The sequence below is a fragment of the Bipolaris oryzae genome (genome assembly GCF_000523455.1).
Source record: "Bipolaris oryzae ATCC 44560 unplaced genomic scaffold scaffold_63, whole genome shotgun sequence".
NCBI lineage: Eukaryota > Fungi > Ascomycota > Dothideomycetes > Pleosporales > Pleosporaceae > Bipolaris > Bipolaris oryzae.
Genome location: NW_006911339.1, coordinates 1 through 22,936, shown reverse-complemented (window position 1 = coordinate 22,936; position 22,936 = coordinate 1). Strand labels below are relative to the sequence as shown.

The 22,936-nt window shown below is 51.4% G+C and overlaps 9 protein-coding genes across 9 annotated transcripts; 6 read left to right on the top strand and 3 right to left on the bottom strand.

Moving 5' to 3' along the window:
- Positions 1 to 229: 229 nt before the first annotated feature.
- Positions 230 to 1,213, top strand: COCMIDRAFT_36676 (uncharacterized protein; the record flags this gene model as incomplete). Its single annotated transcript, XM_007689686.1, has 2 exons — positions 230 to 569; positions 624 to 1,213. The coding sequence occupies 2 exons, from the start codon at positions 230 to 232 to the stop codon at positions 1,211 to 1,213; spliced, it is 930 nt and encodes a 309-aa protein (XP_007687876.1).
- Positions 1,214 to 1,266: 53 nt separating this feature from the next.
- On the top strand, positions 1,267 to 1,680 carry COCMIDRAFT_95156 (uncharacterized protein; the record flags this gene model as incomplete). The annotated part of the gene is made up of 1 exon (XM_007689699.1): positions 1,267 to 1,680. The coding sequence occupies one exon, from the start codon at positions 1,267 to 1,269 to the stop codon at positions 1,678 to 1,680; it is 414 nt and encodes a 137-aa protein (XP_007687889.1).
- Positions 1,681 to 2,423: 743 nt separating this feature from the next.
- Positions 2,424 to 3,821, top strand: COCMIDRAFT_36675 (uncharacterized protein; the record flags this gene model as incomplete). The annotated part of the gene is made up of 2 exons (XM_007689685.1): positions 2,424 to 2,603; positions 2,661 to 3,821. The coding sequence occupies 2 exons, from the start codon at positions 2,424 to 2,426 to the stop codon at positions 3,819 to 3,821; spliced, it is 1,341 nt and encodes a 446-aa protein (XP_007687875.1).
- Positions 3,822 to 6,801: 2,980 nt separating this feature from the next.
- Positions 6,802 to 6,951, bottom strand: COCMIDRAFT_95153 (uncharacterized protein; the record flags this gene model as incomplete). The annotated part of the gene is made up of 1 exon (XM_007689698.1): positions 6,802 to 6,951. The coding sequence occupies one exon, from the start codon at positions 6,949 to 6,951 to the stop codon at positions 6,802 to 6,804; it is 150 nt and encodes a 49-aa protein (XP_007687888.1).
- Positions 6,952 to 8,644: 1,693 nt separating this feature from the next.
- COCMIDRAFT_36674 (uncharacterized protein) lies at positions 8,645 to 9,989 on the top strand (the record flags this gene model as incomplete). The annotated part of the gene is made up of 4 exons (XM_007689684.1): positions 8,645 to 8,827; positions 8,884 to 9,342; positions 9,407 to 9,645; positions 9,770 to 9,989. The coding sequence occupies 4 exons, from the start codon at positions 8,645 to 8,647 to the stop codon at positions 9,987 to 9,989; spliced, it is 1,101 nt and encodes a 366-aa protein (XP_007687874.1).
- Positions 9,990 to 10,730: 741 nt separating this feature from the next.
- On the bottom strand, positions 10,731 to 11,733 carry COCMIDRAFT_36673 (uncharacterized protein; the record flags this gene model as incomplete). Its single annotated transcript, XM_007689683.1, has 3 exons — positions 10,731 to 11,041; positions 11,217 to 11,496; positions 11,680 to 11,733. The coding sequence occupies 3 exons, from the start codon at positions 11,731 to 11,733 to the stop codon at positions 10,731 to 10,733; spliced, it is 645 nt and encodes a 214-aa protein (XP_007687873.1).
- A 1,264-nt stretch (positions 11,734 to 12,997) lies between these two features.
- On the bottom strand, positions 12,998 to 16,581 carry COCMIDRAFT_5202 (uncharacterized protein; the record flags this gene model as incomplete). Its single annotated transcript, XM_007689670.1, has 3 exons — positions 12,998 to 13,077; positions 13,126 to 16,431; positions 16,494 to 16,581. 3 exons carry the CDS (start codon positions 16,579 to 16,581, stop codon positions 12,998 to 13,000), a joined length of 3,474 nt encoding a protein of 1,157 aa, XP_007687860.1.
- Positions 16,582 to 18,532: 1,951 nt separating this feature from the next.
- Positions 18,533 to 18,854, top strand: COCMIDRAFT_36671 (uncharacterized protein; the record flags this gene model as incomplete). Its single annotated transcript, XM_007689682.1, has 2 exons — positions 18,533 to 18,570; positions 18,623 to 18,854. 2 exons carry the CDS (start codon positions 18,533 to 18,535, stop codon positions 18,852 to 18,854), a joined length of 270 nt encoding a protein of 89 aa, XP_007687872.1.
- Positions 18,855 to 19,761: 907 nt separating this feature from the next.
- Positions 19,762 to 20,644, top strand: COCMIDRAFT_95157 (uncharacterized protein; the record flags this gene model as incomplete). Its single annotated transcript, XM_007689697.1, has 3 exons — positions 19,762 to 20,037; positions 20,187 to 20,237; positions 20,297 to 20,644. Coding segments are annotated over 3 exons (675 nt in total), but the record flags the coding sequence as incomplete, so codon positions are not given.
- Positions 20,645 to 22,936: the final 2,292 nt, after the last annotated feature.

The following is a 22,936-nucleotide window of genomic DNA, read 5'->3' as shown; positions in this document are numbered from 1 at the left end:
CACGTTGAATAGAATGTGTGCACATGCGTCCCTTGATCATATGTGCAACGAACGTCGGTTCCGACTCGGTATCGTAGTTCCGATGATGTGCCCTCGTGACATGTGCTAGTGCTAGTGCCAATCGGGGAAACATCGGAGCGGTGCAGCCTGCAGCAAGTCCTGATAGCCGGCCGCCGCCTTGAGCCTCATCAACAACACCGTCATACCCGCCCCCTCTACCCGACTGGCCATGTTCTCGCCAGCTGTTGGCAGAGTCGCTCGCTCTGCAAACACCTTCTCGGCTGCGCCTTTTGCCGCGCTAAATGCATGCGCCCGCTCTACGCTGAGCACAAGCAGTGCACCGCAACAACCTTTCCGGCCGAGTCACCAGCGCCGCTACTCGTCGTCCAAGCCGTCGACCCCCGCAAACAACAAGAAGAAGCCCGCCGAGTTAGATCAGAATGCTACAGCAGAACTTCAGGGTGCCGGACAGAAGACAAAGGGGCAGAAGAAGCTGAAACAGCCATCGACTGCGACCTTGGGCAACAATGTGCCTTTTGTGCCGCCGACTAACCACCTCCGGGAAGATGGTGAGATGCAGAAAATACTAATATCCCCCCCATGTGTATACTAATTTGGTGTAGATGTCAAGTTATCGGCCTTCTTTGGTCTCCACCGCCCCATTTCTATTTCGCGCGCGTTTCCCAACTCGACCTCAACCGCCGAATTTGACGCCTTCTTCGACGTAAACCGAGCTAGCCAGGTCGAGAGGATAGAAGCAACCAAGAGTGTACTCACCGGATTCCTTGAGCGCATGCATGCCGAGATTGATGCGCAGGAGGAGCAACGAGCCGATGCGACACAGTCGGAGCAACAGGTATATCACCTTGATGTGCAACCGACACAACACAGCGTAGAGAGTTGGGCAGCTCGTCTCGTTCCCTTTCAGCCGCCGGCGCCACCCGAGCCGTACGACCCCTTGGCAACGGAACCTGAGACTGATTCATACTCGGCTGAAGGTCTCTCAGCTAGCATTAATCAGCGTATAACTGAAGTCACGTTACCTTCAGAAGAGAGCAAACCAAGAAGCTTCCGGCAACACGTTGCAAAACGAAGATATGGAATGTATCTGATTAGTGTGAAGAGGCAAAGGAAGCTCAAGATGAAGAAGCACAAGTACAAGAAGCTTATGAAGAGGACGAGGCTGTTGCGGAGGAAGTTGGATAGGACATAGTGAATGCCTGGTCATGACGTTGTAGAAACTGCAACCTCGGGCCGTAGAGCCGAATGATACGGACTTTGTATACTACAGCCAGGTTGCCAATAACTATCGACGGTCGAACGCGCAAGCGTACACCGGCACAGTGCAGTCCGGGGCCATGCGCCCAGCCTACTCACTACCCCTGGCCCCATTGGGATTCGCTTAACATCAGGTACCATGAACATAGTATGTACTCGACTCATATTTTGACTCCTGGGCATCTTTTCAGTACTATTGGTTATAGCAGTAATGTTTTGGTCGCATTCAGTGCCCCTGCAAGGCCGCGTCTTCTTTCCCAGTACCAGCATCTTGACATCATTGCCGCCCAGTCCCTTGCATTGCGTTTGGATACATGCAGTCAGAAACTGTTTTGTTGTGCATTGCGAAATCTGTTTTTTCCATGGTTCACAGTCAAGCTCCAGAATGTCATGCATTGGTGATCGTCGCTGTCAGAAGGGTGCCTTTGCCGGTGGCTATTGGTACAGCGCCGCGTCGCAAGGTCACATGAAACCCTACCGCGACTGAGGCCGTCACAACCCTACTTCAGGCACCCGGCAACATCGACGCTTCGAGACGCAGGCCCCGCGCAGAAGCCTTAAGGAGACGGACACCAAGGCATACCGAGAGTCGCAGCCCGGCAATCATACGTCCCATCATGCCTAAAGAATGCATGATGCCTTGGCAGGAACGCCCCTCGATCATTCTTTCATCACGTTTTCGCTCACTCCGGTCTGTTCTAGGTGATGGTGGTAGCTGCCACATGGATCTAGGCGCATGGATGAGACATGTGTATGATCCTAGAGGCATCACTTGTCATGGCGGCTAAAGAACAGTGTCTTGGAGTTGAGTGGAGAAAAAAACGGTGCGGAGATATGGTTAACAGACGGGTAGTATATAAGTTGTTGCAACGTTCGCCTCGTATTGAAGGTCAGCAACTTCGACATCATCAAGTCAACAGTAGCATCCAGCAACTTTTCCCTTCGCTTTCTCAGCACTCTTTACATTCATTCGCCCAGGTTGGCATTTATTTTTAAATTTTTACAACACCCAATCAAGAGCTAGTTCTCTCGTTGTTTGTCCTTCCTGTCTCCCCCAGTTCACACCGTATTACGACCGATAAAGATTAACTTTGTACCCTTACACGATTACCCTTTTTGGAAAATACACCCGTAAATCATCCAACATGGTCTCCAAGGTTTTCATCATCGCGGCTGTCATTGCCTACGTTGAGGCTCGTTTCGGACAGGAGCAAGTCCCTATTGCGGCCATCAGCAGTGTTCAGGGTGGTGCAGGCGGCGCTGCTGCTACTATTGCAGGAGCTGCTATTTCTGACTTGCTTGGTGCAGCAAACTCTTGCGACAAGGTATGTACATGCCTATCTTTCGTTTTTTTTTTGAATATTGTACTAACAAACATCCAGCTCGTTCGTGCTGACCAAATCTTCACTGAGCTCGGTGGTGGTGCTGATGCCCTCGCTGCTGCCATTGGCATGGTAACAGCAGAGAAGAACACCAACCCTTTCGCCAACGGCAACGTTCAGAATGTCTGTGGTGATGCCTCACTTCCTGTTACCCCCGAGCTCCGTGGTATCACTCCTCTTATTGACCCTGCTGTCGATGTCAATGGCGATGCCGCCGCTCTTAGCGCCAGCTCTGCTGCTAACCCCCTTGCCGCTGATGGACTGAGTGTGTTTGATCTCATGGATCAGGCTGGACTTGGCGACTTGGTTGTCAGCCAAGCTTCTGCTGGTGGTGCGGGTGGCGCCGCTGCAGGAGGTGCTGCCGCTGCAGGAAACAACAATAACGCAGCTGCTGGCAATAACAACAACAATGCCAATGCTGGCAACAACAACAACAACAATGCCAATGCTGACAACCAAGCTGCCACTGGTAATGGAAACGCTGCCACTGGTAATGGAAACGCTGCCACTGGTAATGGAAACGCTGCCACTGGTAATGGAAACGCTGCCACTGGTAATGGAAACGCTGCTACTGGTAATGGAAATGCTGCCACCGACAACAACAACCAGCAGAACAACCAGCAGAACAACCAGCAGAACAACCAGCAGAACAACCAGCAGAACAACCAGCAGAACAACAATAACAACAACCAGCAGAATAACAACAACAACAACAACAACAACAACCAGGATGCCGCAAACGACAACAACGCCGGCGCCGGTGCCAATGCCGGCGCGGGAGCCGCAGCCGGCGGCGCAGACTTCGGTCTCTGCACACCCACCATCACCTTCCAAGGCGGGGAGAACGGACGCCCGGCCGACGAATTCACCTTCCAAATCGCGGACCCTGTTGCGCGCGGCGGCCAGGGTGAAGCCCTCAACCCCGACATCATCACAAACGCGCTATGCAACCAGCTCACCAACGTCTGCGAGGCCAACGACGCCGCCGTTGCCCAGTGCGAGAGCGCTGCTGCCGCTGTCCAGGGTGGAACTCGTAACAAGGCGCTTGCGGATCAGTTCAACACGCTTATTGGATTCCCTGGTGCGGTTACCAACCCTGATGGTGGACCAGAGGATGTTGCTGCTGCTAAGAGGGCTATGCGTAGGGGTTTGAGGTTGTAAGTTATATGGGGAAGTTCGGGACCAGATGGTTTGAAACCATAGTGGGGTTCTTGGGAAGGGAGGAGGAGGAGCTGACAGGGGTGGGTGTTGGTCTTTTCTTTTGTTGAGGAGTGGAGACTGAGATGCTACTGTTGCTGGACTTGATGAAGTTGCTCACTCCATCATCTAAAAAATGTACTTTTATACGTTTTTTTCTTTCGATTCTTACCTCTTTCGGTACACATGGTATATGTGTGTGCTGCGCTTTATATCACCCTATACAATACATGTTTTGTCTTGCAATTCTTCTCTCTGTGCCAGTGTCTTGTGAAAAAAAATTAGTCTGTTCCTTATTTATCGGTCAATTCAGTACCTTGGTCTATTATGAAATCCTCTTCCCCCCCCTTTTTTTCCCTTCTTTTCTGAAATATCCCACCGTCAGGAAACCATAATCACCCCAAGTGAAGAATCGATTAACGCAATTCCAACTCCCACTTTTCTTCTTTTTCCCCCATTATACCGCATCCCACCTTCTCCATGCCTCAATCTCTTCAAGTCCCTCCTACCTGTTCCCCCACAGACCTCCGGGGAAAAAAACCGAAGACTATAAATACCCTGTCAATAACTCTATCCGGTTTTTCACTCGACTCTCCATACCACCCCCCCCTAAAGGCGATACCGAGTCCCACCCTTTTATCTCCGAGAAAAAAAAACCCCTTGCCTCATTTAAATAACCATCGTATACCTCTGCACTCGGACCACAAATCACCCAAGAAATGACAAGAGGAATGAAAGAAAAAATAAATAAATAAGGGGGGAATTGGTACGATGATTAAAAGTTGATATATTGAAAGTTGTATTTTAATGTAGATAAATTGAAATATATATCTTTTTTTTTATCTCAGGAAAAAAAAGAGAGAGAGAGAGAGAATGGCAGAGTACATCACCCCCCACCACCACCAACTTGCTGGAGCTGGGTAGCGAGAAAGAGAAAAAAATGTGTGATGTAGATGTATTTGAGTTGGTGATATGGGGTGGATTTGGGAGGGCTCTGAGCGGTTGGGGGGGTTGGTGGAAGGGCGGAGTGAGATGAATATTGGTGTTCGTGGTCGCTTCTCCTAGTTGTGTGAAGATGTCTGTGGGAAGAGATTCAATCTCATTGTATGTGTTTGATCGTCATCATTAAAATAAGTTTTTTTTCTCTCTCGCCAAGTGGCTTGTTGCTGATGTTTTTTTTATTGGTTCAATTGGGTAAGTTGTGTGTTTGCGAGTTTTGCCTAGGTGTATTGTGCTCTTTTGTGAATGGTATACTATGATTTGGAGTAAGTTCCAATGCTTCGTCTTTTTTTTAAATAGAGATACAAATAGCTCTGTGTATCTCAATGGCTAGTTGTACGCATGAATACCTACTGGTTGTCATTGTTGTTTGTATCGAACATATACTTTTCGGGACACTGCAAAGATGTGCAGAATATATTGTGAATATACAAAAATAAATTACGTTAGCTGCTGGCATTCTTGGGCTATTCCTTGTACTTGTGTCCTCGACATTTTCTTTTACACGAGGATTACTCTGTATTGCCCTCTTTTCGACTTTGGTCCTGTCGATACCAGTAAGTGAGTGCCTGATATCCCACGAACGACGGAAGCTGATACACAGTGGGATGGACTCGTATTATGGAACAATGTCTACTACGTCATGTCAAATTTTGGCAAAGTTCGCTTTCAGTACCTTACTGAGCAGTGATGGTTCGCAAGACATGCGGGCGAGTTCTGAGCACTTTCGGCCAAATGGTCAGTGCGGAACACGATGTGGATGCACCGCAGTGGTGCCGAAAAGGAGAGAGATAACAGCAAATGTTTTCGTGATGCAAATGGCTGGACGATGGGGCCCTGCAAAGGGACCGGAGCACTTGATCATTAAGAGCCGTCGCTATTCCAGCGTTGAAATTGGTGATAAGGCTAGTGCGCTGGCCACAAGACTTCGGGGTTATTTTAGTACGCCCAAGCCTTGGGGTTGCGGGGATCGGAATGATGCGTGTCATGAATATGAGGCGAAATGCCATGCCTGATGAGATAAGTACTCCTAGGGAAACTATGTGTAGTCCACAGCAAGCGAGACAGGCTTATGATTTAATGTACACACGAATTGTGAACCAGGAAGCCTTGGTACTACTAAGTACACCTGCATAAAGATAGATAGTGGGTCTATGCGCAAAAGGGTCTCTTGTTGTTTTTCCCCAGGCCAACCTGGTAAATGCACTTTCAGCTGAGCTTAGAGCGCCCGCAGCCCGAAGGGAACTTGGAGATCCGATTGAGTGCAATCTATCGCCCTTTATTAATTAGGATCGTCATCTGCCTCTCCCACGTGGCTTTTTGCCGTCCTGTGCTTCTGGACCCCACGGCAACAATTTGCGACCCGTTGCTCTTGTGAGAAACTTTCTTGTTCGCAGTACCAACATGGTATTATGAGCGAGACCAACAGTTCTATTTTGAGTTAAAGTACTTGGGCTAGCAGGGCACTAACCAGGTCATTGCGCCAATCATAGCTATATTTGACTTGGAATATATAGGCATAATACTCGGAAAAACATAAGGTAAATACAGACAGGCCATGCTATGCAAAGTTTGTTCATTGGCAATACACAGGGACGTAGCGTCGACTGTACATACCCTTTCTTGTGTGCTTGTCCAATGAACTTGCATCATCCCAGTAAGACGCAGATTTCCAAGCAGGGATATCGCTACCAGGTACAAACACCCTTCACTTGCTGGAAACTGTAGCAGTCTGACAACGCGATAGGAAAAAATGTTGACCAAAACTTGCGCCGCCATAACAGTACAGCGAGATTCAATACTTTAATACCAACAATTTACCCTTGACAGTGTTGAGGAGTACCACATGATTACCAATGCCAGCATTTTCTACATGAAACGATGTCGTATACGTTTTGTTGCACTATTATTTATAGCGATTTGGAAGCAGCGTTCTCAGCTGTTGTTACAACCCTGTGTTTTGGCCGGCTTTGTCGCCGTGCACTGAGGAGTACGTATGTAAGTAGTGCGACTCTTTCGAGCTTTGAGCATGCCATCCCCGCCACCCAAGCCTATAGACCAGTCGTTCAGTTATAGAAAAGGCGTGTTTGGACATTTTAGAGTTCGGGTAGATGAACATGGAGTTTCCGCGTGAGAGAACCGTGTAATGCTTTGATCTCCATCTGGACTTGCGTAAGCGCTAGGCACTTGTTTTGCCTCACAAAATCGCTTGCGGGTCGCACCATGTGTGAGGCTACTCTCATACGAGCTGTTTAGCTAATGGTCAGATCAGTCCATTCTGACGACGACGAATATAGTTGTTACATACGAGAATGGCTATGGTGGTGTTTCTACGCTACCACACTGCTGAGACGGCTATATATCAAGAGACCGAGGTATCAGCAGCGTGCTGAGGCGCCTTTGTCATGGAGAGAATACAATATATTACAATCCAAGTCTGGCCGACTAGCGTCGAGGAAGGTGTAGCGGCGCCCCGGTTGAGTGGTGCCCGCGTTTATTCTTTCGAGAAAACCCTCTCAATCAGCATAGCGACACGCCATTCAATACCCCAAGACTGTATACCAATCTATTTACCCCATGTTTGTCGCCACATCTGAGTGTGTTGCTGGTAGCGCCAAGTGCCGCGCTGAAACCCGGGTTCTAAGAACGATACCCGAGAGGATGACGTACAAGCTCGGACCGGGCCCGGCTTTCCCTCTTGTAGGATTTTGAGCCATGTCATGTTTGCTTGGCACGTGATGGCTTGAAACAAAGCCTCCCTCTTCCGTCGTTCGTGGTTTGTCGAATCCGTAGTCATCGCCGTCAGAGACTCCCGACAGCAGGGTCTGCCCGCTGGGTACGCCTGTATTTCTCAAACGGCATAACTGCGGGTTTTTCCTTTGGGTACTTCCCCCCCCCCTCCCGCGGCACCAACTTGGCTGCTGACAAGTTGCGTCAATCTAACTCGACTGTACCCGTGCAGCCGCCTTGCAGGGATACGAGAAGAAGGAAATTCTCCGCCAGTAACTATAAGCTTACCATACCTATACGACGCCCTGCAGGAGTTCTGTTTGGATCGAGGACTACACACTTGTGGTAAATCGAGCGACGAATTGCATCGAGCGTTCCGAAACTGCCACAGGCCTACATACGAGAGGCGCGTGGCATCTGTCTCAGATTCCATCGTGTTCGGCGATTCATGAATCGACCCACCGCTTAAACAAACACGACATGGATCAGCCTGTTCACTCCTCGGTTGGACTTGACTGTGGGCTTTCCGCGTCAGTTCCCCCCTCTAGAAGCCGGCAGGAACGAGCAAGACTTGATTATGGCTAGCAAGCCATATGAAATTCCCCAGGATCTAACGGAAACAAGACCGTTATTGTGCAACGGCCCCGGTGACTTGACCATTACTGGACTGGTGGTTCCACCAATCGTCCTGTGGGTCGGGACCTCATTTCACGTTTTCTGGGTCTGGAATCCCCGGCATATTGGTGAGCCATGCGAGGGAGACAGCCTGAAGATAACTAGAGCATCACAGGTCCTCGCGCCAGACCGAGCGGGGGGGGTTTGAATCATCTCGAGCCTGGCCCAGCTCCAATCCTACGCGACGATTCTGTCCCTTCCTTTGTCCACCAACCACCCCGGTCCTGTCTATTCCACCTGCAGCGCACCGGAAGATTTCGTTCTCTCATCCGCTCGTTCATATTTTCTTTTAAACTTTCTTGGTCTGCACTTACTTTTACACTCTTTTCGACTCCAGGCGCCCCGTGTAGTACGTCGGTTGCTGTCCCAACCGACATGACAAGATGATCTCCCCTAGAAAACACGATGGTGCGCAACACGGCTATGTGGATCCAGCAGTCCAACTCAATGCCGGACTTTGGACACTCTTTGCCGGCGCAACTGCTTTCTTGGCTATGAGGATATGGATCAAAGTTACTCGTCGACATGGTTTGTGGTGGGATGACCACATTCTCCTCGTTTCATGGGTGAGTAGCCATGTGCGCGTTAAGGAGTGACTGCCCAAATGCTGATTGTGTTGTAGGTGATACTAGCTGCCAACAACTCCATCATTACTCTTGAATACGCAACTGGTTATGTCCAAGCCACCTGGGATGATCGCATGCACATACTCATCAACATCACTTCATGCGGTACTCTTATCAACCAATCGCTTACCAAGACGGCGTTTGCAGTCACTCTGCTGAAGCTAACCAAGAACTGGGGAAGATGGATCCTCTGGTTCTGTATCGTTTCTATGAACTCGTACATGATCGCAAAAGTTATCTTGCAATGGGCAAAGGTCTGCGGAAAGCCATCCTACGACGTATGGTATCGTCTCGACATCTGCCTCGAGCCAAAATTCAGGGATGATTTCAAAGAAGGTGGCAACGTCTACAATATTATCATGGATTTCGTCCTGGCTGTCTTCCCATGGGTCATTACCTGGAACCTCGACATGCGAAGGGTTGAGAAGATTGGTCTTTGTGTTGCCATGAGTTTGGTATGATATACGCGCTTTTTGGACCCTGGTTCATCTTTATATCAACATCGCTAACAACAATCAGGGTATGGTTGTCGCTGTCATATCAGCTGTCCGCACGGGCTGGAAGGACGAGGGTAACCAGAAAGACGAATGGTACTTTTGGCGCAACGCCCACTCTAACATCTGGTACTCATCGGAGATTGTCGGCACCATCATCGTTCAATGTATTCCCGTCCTACGCCCTCTCATTCGCGACATCAAAACCTCTCTCACTTCAAAGAAACTCGCATCATCTGGAGATGAGTTGACCAGGCGCAGCAGGTACGTTGCAACAAAGGTGGCGTGATGACCCATGTTCCTAACGGGAGCCCTCGGAACTATTCCACTCCACTTTAACTTTATCTTCATCTATATCCTCGAACCGTTGCTAACGTTATCACCGCAGAGGCCCATCTATCTTCGGCTTCGGATTCGGCCCGGGCCCAACCATTGGCACAAAATCATCCCACAAAGCACACATCTACTCCGACGCACGCACTACCTTGAACGACACAAACAGCGACCCTGCCCCCGACTCGTGGGACACTCAAGGCATCTTTCAGAAAAGGGAATTCGAGCTCACCACCATGGAAGTTAAAGCCCAAAGGGGACCAGAATTGGTGTGAAAGCTTGTCTTTCCTTCTTTCGGCGTAGTCATTAGGATATTTGTTTTATTATTATTATTTTTTAGAAAAAAACACGGTCAGATTAGAATACACTGCTTCGCGGCAAAGGAAAAGAAATGACGTGCTCGCATGCTTACAAGTGCCAAGTGAGCATGGCAGGAGAACCAATGCAGCCTTGGCACATGCAGCCTTGGCTAAGACGAGTCGCGAGCAGAGAAAGGGATGACTGAAGGATGGAGAGAGAGAGTAAGAAGAGAGGGTGAGCAAGAGAGAGAGAAAGAGGGAGAGAGATATATATATGGAGCGATCAGCTTTTTCTCATCGCCGCCCATACAGTAGTACACTTGGACGAACCTGCGGTTCAGTCCCGCAGTTCCCCCCCTTCCTTCCTTCCTTCCCCTCCCTCCGCGTCCTCAGCACACTGGCTGGCTGTAGCAAGACAAGTAGAATTTGTCTTGTAGACGGAGGGATCTTTTTTTGGTCACATTTTCAAGCGAAAGCAATAGATAACACAACGTGTACATACCAACGGCCTTTATTTTTAAAACAGATAGACAGATTCATCTTAATACAATATAAAACCGAGGGTGGGGGTTTTTTGCCAGAAACACTTGTATATTGTCTCCTTTCACACATACACACACACATACTCTCTCTCTCTCTCTTTCTCTCTCTTTCTCTCTCTCTCTCTCTCACCATTCAAATTCGAATAGACTAGACTGGACGGGAACTTTGAAATGTTTACCGTATACTCCTCACCAACTCCCTCAAATCCCCACCTTCAACCCACTTCTCCTCGCCTCCGCCTCCAACACCCAGTCCGCCGCCTCCGCCACCACTAACACCCCACCCTTCGCCTACATCGCCGACTACGCGCGCGGGCCGGCCGCCGATGACAGAGCCAGAAGCGATGACCATATTTGCAGGTACAACCGTATGAGGCAGTATCTTTACATTCTCCTTGATAATGACAAACGGACCAATGGTGCAGTTATTCCCAATGTGCACGTGAGAGGAGATGGATATGGCTTGGATAGTCGAATTAGGTCCTACTACGTTGTCAGATTCAAATACCTGCCCCCCCCCTTTTTTTTTTCTTGTACTCCTCCATCTTAGAGATGAAAATCCACGACGATTCTGCTTTTTGCTCCACACCCAGCCCACCTCGACCAAAATAGTAAAAAGACTGAGATAATGGGGGAGGGAAGGGAGAAGGGGAAAACGTACCAACAAAAACATTATCCCCAATCTTCATCGGATAGTAATGTACCTGGCCCCTACTAATTCTACTGGGGGGCTTAATCACGCTGCCTTGGCTAATCACCGTACACCGCCCGATGCTGATGCTCGTCGGTGTCACGTCCTTACCCGACTGCGAGGGCGCACTGCGTGTCGGGTGCAGGTCGCCGCGGAGTTGCACATCGGCCATGATGACGGTGCGGCCGCCAAGTGTGATGTTGGCTGTGCCCGTTATGGCGCTGCGGCGGGAGACTTTGTTGCCTGAGTCCTGGGGGTGGGGGGATTAGAAGGGGCGGCATGGTGGGGCTGGGGAGGTGAGAGGATGGGGTGGTTGGGATAGCTGATAGGAAGGGAAATGGGTTTGATTGTTCTTTGGGAGAAGAAAATGGGTGATATTGTGGAAGGTGCTGTGGTGGTGTAGACATGTCCATGGGGCTAGGTTCAGACGCACCGTCTCGATGTACTCGCCCTTGGGCGCCGCTTTCCGCGCCGCTGGCCTTGACATGTTGTTGTTGTTTTTTATGCAAGATACTGCCTGGATAATGTATTATATATCTTTCTACCGGAGTTGGCAATCAACGTTGACTTTTGTTTGTGTGTCGCTGCTCGAGTTGTGTCGTGGTTTTTAGATCAACAACGATTGTACGCGGAAGGTGCACGCGATCCAAGCTTCGGTGCTCAGCCAATCAGTGCGTCGCGCACCATCATCTGAGGTAAGTTTGCTCAAACGGTAGGACTCAAACATTCTATGGTTCTCTGGGCAGAGAGGAGCACTAGGCACGGATAATACCTAAGAATATGTAACAGACCACCCAGGATAGCAAAACATGTGACGAATTTGTGTTAATTTTTGGCAAAGGCATCTTGGTTCTGTCTACTGTCTGAATACGGATATGGCGACGTCTACCACAAGTCCAGTTCCTTTGATCAGCGTAGCTAACAAATAAGATTCAGGCTGTGGTAACCAAACGAAAGGCTGTATTATGTAATGATGTTTGTGAAAATTGACGACTGTGATTTAGCAAGCGGATGTTAATGTCATTAACAAAGGATAATTTGCCCAAACAGTTCATATTCTCAAGAAACAGCAACGCTATGAGAGGAAAAAAGTTTCATTCAATTCGTGCATCAAGTCACTAGACTGCGTACATCCATAACACTTTTTTTGGGCCGTGAGTTCCCCATTTGCGCCAACCCACTCCGATAGCCCGGTTTCCTTACATAAATATAGGTGAGTCAAGGAATATGTCGTAACATCGTCCCTTCTTTCGAATATGCGCAGTAAATTGCCAGTCTCATAAGAGAGAGGTCTGCGGACCTAGCCGAGATTGCCTCATGTATGGAAACCTTTATACAAAAAGAACCCTAATACGTAACCTGTGAGTTGTGAAAACGGAACGCTCTTGCATTCCTTCCAAACGCCTGCTGATAAAAAAAAAGTGAACAGTGCTTGTGATGGTTGGATATGACATCGAAAATAGGTTGCCTTGACCTAGTTCGTCTGTACATCTGAGAAAATCCATATCAAAGCCATGTCTTTGAGTTTGGTATTTTGTTTTGTTGGCGAAGCTTCGGAAGCGCCGCTGCCGAGCGCAAAGGATTAAAAATGTCGTAGAAGAAGACTCTGAAGATAAGTGCTGGGGTCGCAAAATGATCCTCTTGGAGTCGCTACACACTGTGCGGCAGAAATGCGAAGACGGGTAACAAGAACAGTCACCGGGGGAATCCCGTGTCTTGTAGTAGTGTACAGGTTCGGTGACAACTGGTATTTACTGAATGGTAGAGTTTTCCGCACGTTGGCTGATATGGTGAGCGTGTGCTTCAAGAGCACGTGCTTGGATATGAGTGACTGCGAACGCATTAGTGCTGATATATACGGGGCTTGATATTTACTCACCAGGCCAGACAACTGACTTGGACAGCATATAGGCCGTCACCATCAGTAACTTGGTACCATAGCCGCAGTGTCCCAAGTTTGAAAGACCGCCTAGCATCGGCATATTGTTTGAGGAGATATCGTAGGCCAGCTTCATATCTGCGTGATGAAGAATGTCTGCAATTTTCTGTAACAGCTTCACATCTTCCTCTTCGAGTAGCAAGATGGCTGGTACTTCTGAGAAATTGACTTCATCTCTGCCCAACACTCCAAGATAGCGTCCGACACGGTCTTGAAGGGTAGCAACCCATTCGGCTAGGACCTGTGCACAGTCGAATGTGCACAATGCAGAAGAATTGGGCAATTCCCTAGCTGTGAAATCGGCGAATGAGGAGTTCAGCTTATGCGCCATGGAGAGAGAGTCGGCGGCATAGAAGGCAGCCTTGCGGAGATGCCTCTCGCGTTTTGAAGAAGCACTGTTGGGAAGGCCATTGCCACTGTTTCCGGGGCTAATTTGGTCTTGCGAGTTCATTTGGCCCGGAGAAGCCGACTGACTTAGGTCCATAGAAGATGCCCGTTCAGGTGAATCTTCCGTTTGACCTACAACATCAACACCTCTAGCCAACTCATTTGCCATGCCATCAAAATCACGTTGCCACAGAAGCTCCTTTGCTCGACCAAGATTTACAAAAAGCCTCACATAGGCAAGGTCCAGCAGCGGTATGCAATCAGCAGACAAAGGCCCAAAGGGGCTCGGTCGCTCGATGCTGTGGTTTGGATTGGCTCTCCAAGCAACTTGCCAAGCCTTGAGAGCAGGTTCAACTTGCGCATGCATAGCTTCTGTTTCATGAGCCTTCCACAAGCGACCGTTGTGTCTATTCCTCGTCTCCCAAATATAGACGTGCATCGCGTTTATCAGCACGTAGCAACCGAAAGTGCTAGGCCGAATATCGCTCTCAGAAAGGGTGTTGACAGTTTGGCCTCCTGAAAAGGCATTTGGGTAGGCATTGCGCATTCTTGAAGTTGATTGTCGTGTACTAGCTTCAAGAAGGTATGTCATTGCGGTAATGAAGGACAAGCCCCGAGTTTGCGCAAGCATCGGCCCCCCCATTGCTACCCATGCTTGAGGGTTGTCGACGGACCAGAGATCCTCTTCACAAGGGAGATCTAGATGAATCTCCGAGTTCAGAATTCGAGGTGAGTGTGCGTATGCCGAAACAAGCAAGCTCGACATTGAGAAGATGGCGAAGTAGGTTCGCTTGCGCTCTTCAGCCTTCTTCCATTGTATCCATTGTGTGTGCTCATCGACAGTATCCTTTTGCTGATCAAGAGACGGATTCGAGTCATCCGACATGTTGAAATCCCCATTGGTATTACTTGGGGGGCTGGGCATAGTTTGCTCTGGAGGAGTGGGCTTGTCCAAGCCTGCAGCTTTTGCCAAGCTCACGAGGGCGGCACAATGTGTGCTTGCGACCTCTGCAGCCTGTCGGTCGCCACAGTTGAGTCCAAAGATGAGATTGAGTAGCATAGCCTGGACCAGCCACAAGGGTGGTTTGTTGATGTTATCATTGGCAGCACTAGGACCATTGACAGCGGATAAACCGGCTTTGCGGCGCTCGTCAAGATAGAAGAGAATCAGCTTCTTCGCTGCCTCGAACAAGTCTTTGGCTGTGTTTTGCTCAAATTCGTAGAGGGCGCCAATTGCGGCCATTGCAAGGATCAAACAACCACCTCCCCCAACCATGGTGTCTTGATTGAATGTGCCAGAAGTGCGAAGCTGATATGTGTATGCTGGGGTATCGAAAGATAGTGTTGGAATATGAAGAAAAGGCATGTGGGGATGAAAGTATTGTATGTATGCGTTTACGTAGCGTTGAATGTCGAAAGTACTGGGCAGTAGGCCAGCCAGATTTGAATGCTTGTTGGTCCCGTTCGAGGACAGAGGAGAGCTGATGGCTGGCTGCGAGAACCTCCGTTGAGGTATTTGGCCATAGCCCATAGCTTGACTCAAGTTATGCATCAAAGCTTGCCGTGTAGACTCTGTGATTGTTTCAGTGGAAAATGAGGAAACGGAGCTGTGCCCTGCGCTGCCATTGATAGAGGATGATGATATGCTGTTGGCATCAGAAGCGAATGTCATGGGCGTCTGAAAATACTGGTTCGGCATACCGGGTATTCCAGCTGAAGGGCTCATGGCCGCTAAAGGAGGCGGTGTAGAGGTGTAGAAATCATTCTGAACACCCTGATCGCCAAGTTCCTGCGAGGTGCCAGTGTTCATCATGAGCTCAGGAAAGACTGGAGCCATGGCGTCGAGAGAGAAGGCTGTGGTGTCAATGCTAGTATGGGTCACCAGGGGGTTGTGCCACATGGCTGCCGAGTTTGGCTGGCTGGAGCCATCTAGCATCATGTCATGGAAGGCACCTTGGCTCGCAGTACTTATCGCTGATGGTGATGAGCCATCCAATGCCGACTCGTTTGCCCCCGAAAACATCATGGAATTGTCCATACCCATGCCCCAGCCAAAATCGTCCTCCTCGATCGGGTTGTTCCCAGCAAACGGGTTTGCAAATCTTTTAAAGGGTGATGCGGGGATTCCGACACTGGCATTGAAATGATGTAACTGATTGGGGTTAATGGTAGAGGAAGTCGATGTCCCAAAGAACTTTTCAAGTTCACGGTCATCAGGTCCAGTCATGCCCGGGATCGGTGCTGTGCGAAGGCCTCCACCCATGCCAAATCCAACATGGGTGTCTAGTCTCGGCAGAGGCTGAGCTTGTCCGTGGTTGCCCATGGACGTGGACATGCCCCGGTAGTCAAACTGACTGATACCAGAAAGGCTTGAGTGATGTGAGTGGCCAGGAACACCTCCCCTGTTTACCGATACCGAAGATGCGAGGAAGCTGCTGAACGAGTTGGGATCGATGTGACTGATGGTATTGGCGCGCGGCCTCATAGTCTTTGCGACGGCGCCACCAGCGTTGCTCGATACCGAGTTTTTGCGTACTCGGGCAGTAGCGTTGGTTGGGAGGCCCGTCGTGCTTTCCCTACGTCCAGTGCGGGGGCGGGCAGAAGTCGCGCCCTGCTGATGGAGCTTTTGTTGATGGCGCAGGAGCAGGTCGCGCCGTGCAAAGCATCTTGTGCATTGCGGGCACTCGAATGGCTTTTCTTTTGTATGTGATCGCTCGTGTCTCTTCAAATGTTCTAGTCGCGCAAAGGAACGCGTGCATGTTGTGCAGATGTGAGGCCGGGGCTTGTCGTTCTTGGGTGGAGGAAACGAGTGGACGGTGGTGGGCGGGGAGGCTTCGGGTTTCACGGTAGATGTGGAAGCTGTAATTAGCAGTTGCGGTTAGCTCTCGGCGGTGTAGAATTTGTACACTTCTTGTACTAACAATTACTGCTGTTGTTGCCAGAGCTGTTGGAGTCATCGCTCGGCGTGTTCGTGGAGCCCGGCAGGCTCGTGCTCTCGACGTTGGTCATGGTCGTTCCGTGTACGGAGCTGGTACAACCGAGCAACACAATAGCTCACCACAGCACAGTTGTTCCGGCAAGCTTGATGGTAGGCAGTTAGTACGCTGAGCAGGCCAGTCCCGACTCAACGTGCCTCAAAGCCAGGTTTGAGTGTTAATGCAACGATGACCGAAGCTGAGTGGAGCTCGTGGAGCTTGTGTGGGCGGCACGGTCGCCGACTGACTAGAGTAACAGCTTGCAAACACGGCGGCTGCAAGAACACAAGAAGATCAGCAGACGGTACACAAAGGCAACGGAGCAGATGCAAGATACCTCGTCAAGCTTCCGGCAAGATACGGAATGTGGTCGAGCTGCTTAGAGCTCTGAGACACAAAGGAGAGGAAGACGAGTGATGGCAGGAAGCCAGTTGCAAAGTTGAGATATGCCAGGATAGAATTGGGCCTTGGGAATAGCAATATTCGTGGATAGCCAAGGTCAATTGCGAGAACAGGAGAGAGGGGGAGAGAGAGAAAGAAGACGGTCGAGGATGGTGGGGGAAGAGTGGTTGGGGTAACGGGGCGCAAGCAGAGCAAGGCTAAGTTGGCCGAAAAGAAGATGTAAGGAGGCGATGGGTTGGCTGAAGCTTGGCCGGTCCGTACATAGGTCGGCTGTAGAGGAACAACGTCGCTGGACGTGGTGGTGGTGGTAGTGGTGGTGGCGTGAGTTGACGGGGGGGAGCAAAGAAGGGCGGCGCTGGCAAGGGAGAGTAGGCGAGTGGTAGCGGGCAGTGCACGAGGGTCCAGCGTTGATGTAAGGGTGCGTGAGAGAGTGAGAGGGCTCGCAGAGGACAGAGGGCTGGAGGGCGCGCAGGCGGGTTTGTGCTGGTAGGGCCCAAAAGGCTAGATTACAACGCGGACACAAGCTTGGGACCCGAGGAGAGCAATTGGGCGAGCTGGGGGCGATTGGCCGGGCGCGGGTGACAGGTAGAGGCGCCGAGTCTGGGGAATTGAGCACAGGCCAGCGTTCGTGGGACGGGGGGCAAGGGGGGGAGGGGGGAGGGTAAATTGACGAGGGAAGAAACGAAGGCGAGGACGATGGCGAGGGCAACGAGGGCGACGAGAGCAAGAAGAGACAGCGGGCGGTGCAATGTCACTTGGACTTGGGAGGGCTGGAAGCTATGGGCGTCGGCAGCAACGAGGCAGGCGGCATTATAGTACAGTAGGCCGTGGTAAGCATCAGCGCAGAGGGTACGGCGCGCGCAGGCTAAGCGGGCAGCGTGCCATGCAACTGGCCAGCGGCGCCAGGAGGTCGTTGGACGGGCCCTGCAAGCATCAGGGCTCCTACATACAGGACAGGACATATGCAGTGGATCCCCCAGCAAACGGCGTTTCTGCCGCAGGGGCCTGGTCCGGAGTGCCTCCGCCGCCCACTCGTACAGCCTCCTGCTGTCTCCTGCCCGCCTCGATGGGCAGTGATGTGCGGATGCGATCAGCAGCACGGCCCCGACAAGTCGCCTTTTGGACCTTTCCTGCCGCTTGGCACCGACAGCAAGTATGCATGGCCTGCGCCGCGGGTCGTCCATTGCTGCGGGCTCGGTTCGGATGTATGTATTCGATATATATACTGTAACTATGTATGTATGTATGTACGCATCTCGCTGGAAACATACATGTATGTATGTACTGTATGTATTGTGGTGGAGTGCCCTCGCTCGCTCGGGTTCATCTCGCCTGCGACGACAATAAATTGGCCGCGTCCTACAAGAGGCCGGCGGCATATTGCCCATCCCATGTCCTCCTGTACATGTGTAGCAGCATCGGTCTCTGCCGAAGCCAGCCAGACCACTCTTGTGCTGGGAGTTGCCTGTTGGCAGAATACCCATTGCTGAGATGCGAGTTTCAAGAGCCTGTCAGCGAGCCAGGCGGGCGACGGGTCTTGCATATACGCGACCCACGTCTCTACTGCCGTCCAGCGCCTAGCCATGGCGACGGGCAGCGACCTGACAGCACGCTACGCTGGGTGACGCCAGCGCTCGAGACTTGGGGGGGGTGCAAGACGGACAGCCGCGTAGGCTGACATCGGTGAGACGTGGCTGCGACTGCGACTGCGACTGCGACTACGACTCCTCCCGCACTCTTCCCCAGGAATTCGAGGTCAAGCCTGCAGCGCTCGGACGACGGCAGCGATTTGCGCTAGCCCGTTACGGCAACATCTGGGGTAAAGTGACCGCTAGCGCCGCGACTAGCGCATGGCATGGGTCCCATGGGCCGCCTGAACCTCCGGCCACTCATGGCGCCGCATGACCACGGGCTGCACGCGCGCCCACTGCCTGGCGCCGTCCTCCTTCCACCACGCCCTCCCTACCTGCTACCCCCATTACGCGGGCATGCCTCTGCACCTGACCTTGGGCTGGCCCGGACCCTGACGTCCTGCGCCTGTCCTTGCCCGCCGTGCCCGCCGTGCCCGCTAGCCCCCATTGCGACCGCGCCCTCTCCCAGTAGGCCAATGTACTGACGCTTCACACCCACCTACCTCCATACCGTACATGTGCACATGGTACATGTCTGCTCTCCCTTCCTGTACGCTGCGCCCGACCTCCCACACCCCGTTACCCATGACGGCATCTTGCGGCTGCCCTCGCCTGCCCCCCTAGGCTCCCTTTGGCCTAATCCCGAAGCTACAGCCCCGGGTAGCCATGTCGCCGTTGCAATTCACTCTTGTCGATGCTGCAGAGCCCTACCCAGCCTCGCCCTCTGACGTTGCATCGCACCCAGTGGCAATCGACTCGGCCTCGCTCGTGGCAGATCTGCACCCGACAGCGCCCTGGTGGAGTAGCCCGACTACCGTGGCGAAGCCATCTACGTCAATCGAAGCATTGTAGAAGCAGAAGAAACAGGCCTGGCGGAGCGTGAACTGCTGCATGCGCAAGCAATGCCAGCCTTGCACTTGTCCAGCGTCGGATGCTGATCGTCGCTAGCCGTCCAAGACCACGTGATCTTCCGTCTCGGACTCCACATGCCCCTCGATCCACACTCACATCCTTTATGTTTACTAAGTCCTTACATACCTACTGGCCTCTACTTACTTAGCACACGCCCCTGCGCCTCCTTGCAACGCCCCCCCCCCCCNCCCCCCCCCCCCAGCCTCGATCCGTCATTCACTTCTCTAGCCATATCCTGAGCGAGCTTGCAGGACGCAAAGTCCACTGGCCCACACAACACCCTGGCAGCGACAATGCAACTTGGTTCGCCTAAGCAAAGTGATACCATTGCAGCCCACACTAATGGCCGCGCTACCATTGGTCCGGCAACAGCTCCTTCATCACGTGACACATCCTTCCCATACTGGCCTCGATGTCTAGGTGTATTGCATCGCCCTGCCACGTTTGCATCCACCAATCCAATAGCGCCTCCCCACTACTTTTGTCATTTTCGCTGCTGTTGCATTGCGACCATACCGTGTTCCACCACACGCATTACATATGACGTGCCTCTCTTGTGAAACACTCGGGACCTCTACAGCACCCGCTCGCAGACATGATGCCGACCGGCATGCCAGTACGTGCAGCGACTCGATGACGAACGCCTGCTTCCTTCATCCTGCTGTCGAGCCGCTGTCCGGGTAGCTCTATGGAGCAATCCCGATGCACTTCCCCAGACACTTTGCCGCTCGCGCTGCATCTACAGGTATGCGAACCGCCACGACTTGCGCCATCAAGCTCCACCTATCATGCTGTTGAACGCAGGGAAGTGTGAGGCGTTACGTGCAGGTGCAGCAACGCGCAGGTTGCTGTTCGGAGCAACAGGAGCGAAATCCGGCTTGCTACGACAACGGGCACAACCTATTCAACAACCTACACATATACGTTAGCACCAATACCAAGTTTGTCGCTGTACACTATGTACACACTATCGACACATCGCTCTTGCTCTCTCTCTATCTCTGCACCCGCTGTATAGAGTGCATCCGCCTCGTAGTGGGACCATTTCATCCGGCTATATACAAGCAGAGGATAGTGGCCCGCAATGCCAACAAAATGGAAACTGGAGCCGCCAGTCCGCCTCCACAACAGCCATCTGGACCTCAGTGTTAAGAACCCAAATATAACGCAAAATATGCTGACGCCGAGCAACCCAACACGCTGCAAAAGCACCAGGATAGCTAGATCTGGTGGATATTGACGCGCCACTGAAGCTAAGCTAAGGTGCAGTAGTCTGCGTCTCACGTGCATACTAGGTGCGTACCTCGCCGCCTCCAATGACGGCCCACTACTGCTACGTAACTGGAGCTCCGCAACCCTTTGAAGCTGTTGAAGCATGTTTGACAAGTCATTCCCGTTTCTTCCCGTCGTGCTTGCCACATTGCAACGAGTCAGCATCATCACCACATTGCGCCACGCAAACCACTGTGGATAGCAGGTGATCTTCAGCCCGTTGGCGGCACTTGTTAACCCTCCAGCAAAAGCATAGACAATAGAGCACTGCCGCTTACCCTATGGTTGCTATTCTCCGATAGGTTGAAACTGCTCCCTATCTTCCGCGAGAGCCGGTTCATGTAACTTGTCTTAAGTCCGGAAGGCTGCGGTACTTGTCACATTTCTTGTTTTGGATTAGCTGCCGGGCTTGCAATCACCCGGGTCCGAGATAGGGTTCACGGAACCAAAAATTGAGTGAGAAAATCATCACTTAGCACGTTTCCTTGGCTCGTCATCTCCATCGGGGCTTTTGCTTAGAATCCAGGCACATCGGTAATTACCTCTTTTTGATACACGCCCCCCCCCTCCCCCCGGCTCGGTAGTGAAGACCAGGTCCTAGGGTTTCACAACAGCCGTGACTAGTTGTTATGAGTAAAGAGATTGAGTTTGTGAAAGGGAAAGGAAGAGAGAAGAAGAGAGAAGGAGAAGAAGAAGAAGAAAACAAAAAACACTACTACTGGTACGTGAACCGTCTCCGCGGCTTAGCTAACGTGCAGGAAAAGTCCTGTTCTTTTGTTTTTCTCCTCAATACGCTATTGGTCATAGTATACTATAGCCGATCCCAGTTCACGGACCCCCATTCAGCGTAACAGTCTTACAACGGTTGAATTGAGCCCTCGGAGCCCCCGTTCTCGAAGGCCCACGCATCACCATCCTTACAATAATTTTTTCTTACCTTTCACCCAAGGCGGCAGCGTATGGGGACATCGGTGCTAATCTGCAGACCCAACAAAGCAATGCAACCATTGTCGGTTGAAGCCCCGTCTGCTCCTACGCGCGCCGCCTCCCTTTGCCATGGGAGATCTCCACCACAAGGTACCCACTCAATCTATACTGAGAAGAGACCAAGACAAAACTACGGCTCAACAGCGGCACATGCCACACTTACTAACCGTTTTTCGAGGATCCCTAGCCATGCGGGTCTGTTTCTGAAGTGTGGGTATTTTGCTCTTTACGTGTATGCTCAGCCCTTTTTTGTTTTGGCCTCGATAACTGTTGAACTGGCCGTTCTACATCCAGGCGCCCAACATGTTACGGCTCTATTTTTTTCTCTCCAACCACCTCGTCTCGCCACACCCTTTTTGTACATTCTGCCCCGTGATTTCTACTGCCGATAAGCAAGTGGCAACAATGAAACGAAACGAAAACTTCAAATGCAAATGACGACTTCTACAACCAAGCCGGTCTAACCCCAAGTCCCCCCGCGAGCAACCGCAGCAGAGAGTCGCCTTGCCACCCTCTGCCCGTACACACACAGAGACAAAAAACCCGCCTTTCTTAGCGAACCTGCCGCGAAAGGGTTAACGTGTTCTATCAGTAAGCTGGAAACATCAGTAAGCTGAACGCCCCACCCAACCCGACCCAACGCTCTGCACCACAACCACTATGCCGCGACAACAACGCTCTATACAGACTGCTCGTGAAGGCAGAATAAGTCTTGCTATCGCGTCTTATCGTAATAATCCAAAACAATCTATCCACGCTCTTACAAAGGCGTACAATGTGCCAAAGTCAACACTATACATGCGCCTCCGCGGTACCCAGCCACGATCAGAGACAGCGTCTGTCAATCGTAAGCTATCAGCTGTCGAAGAGCAGTCTCTTATTTAATGGATTCTAGAGCTAGATCGACGAGGCTTTCTGCCCTATATTATCGACGTGCGACGGATGGCAGACGCTCTACTCGCTGNACGTGGCCAAGATCCACCTCCACAGCCTGTTGGCAAATGCTAGGTGTCGCGCTTTATCCAGAACTAGCTAGAGCTCCAGACGAAGTGGAATAGAAAATTTAATAGCTAGCGCGCTCTCTCTAAGGATCCTATCGCAATTATAGCCTAGTTTAAGCTAGTAGAGGAGACGCGCCAGACGTACGGCGTGCTAGACNAGGATATCTACAACTTTGACGAGACT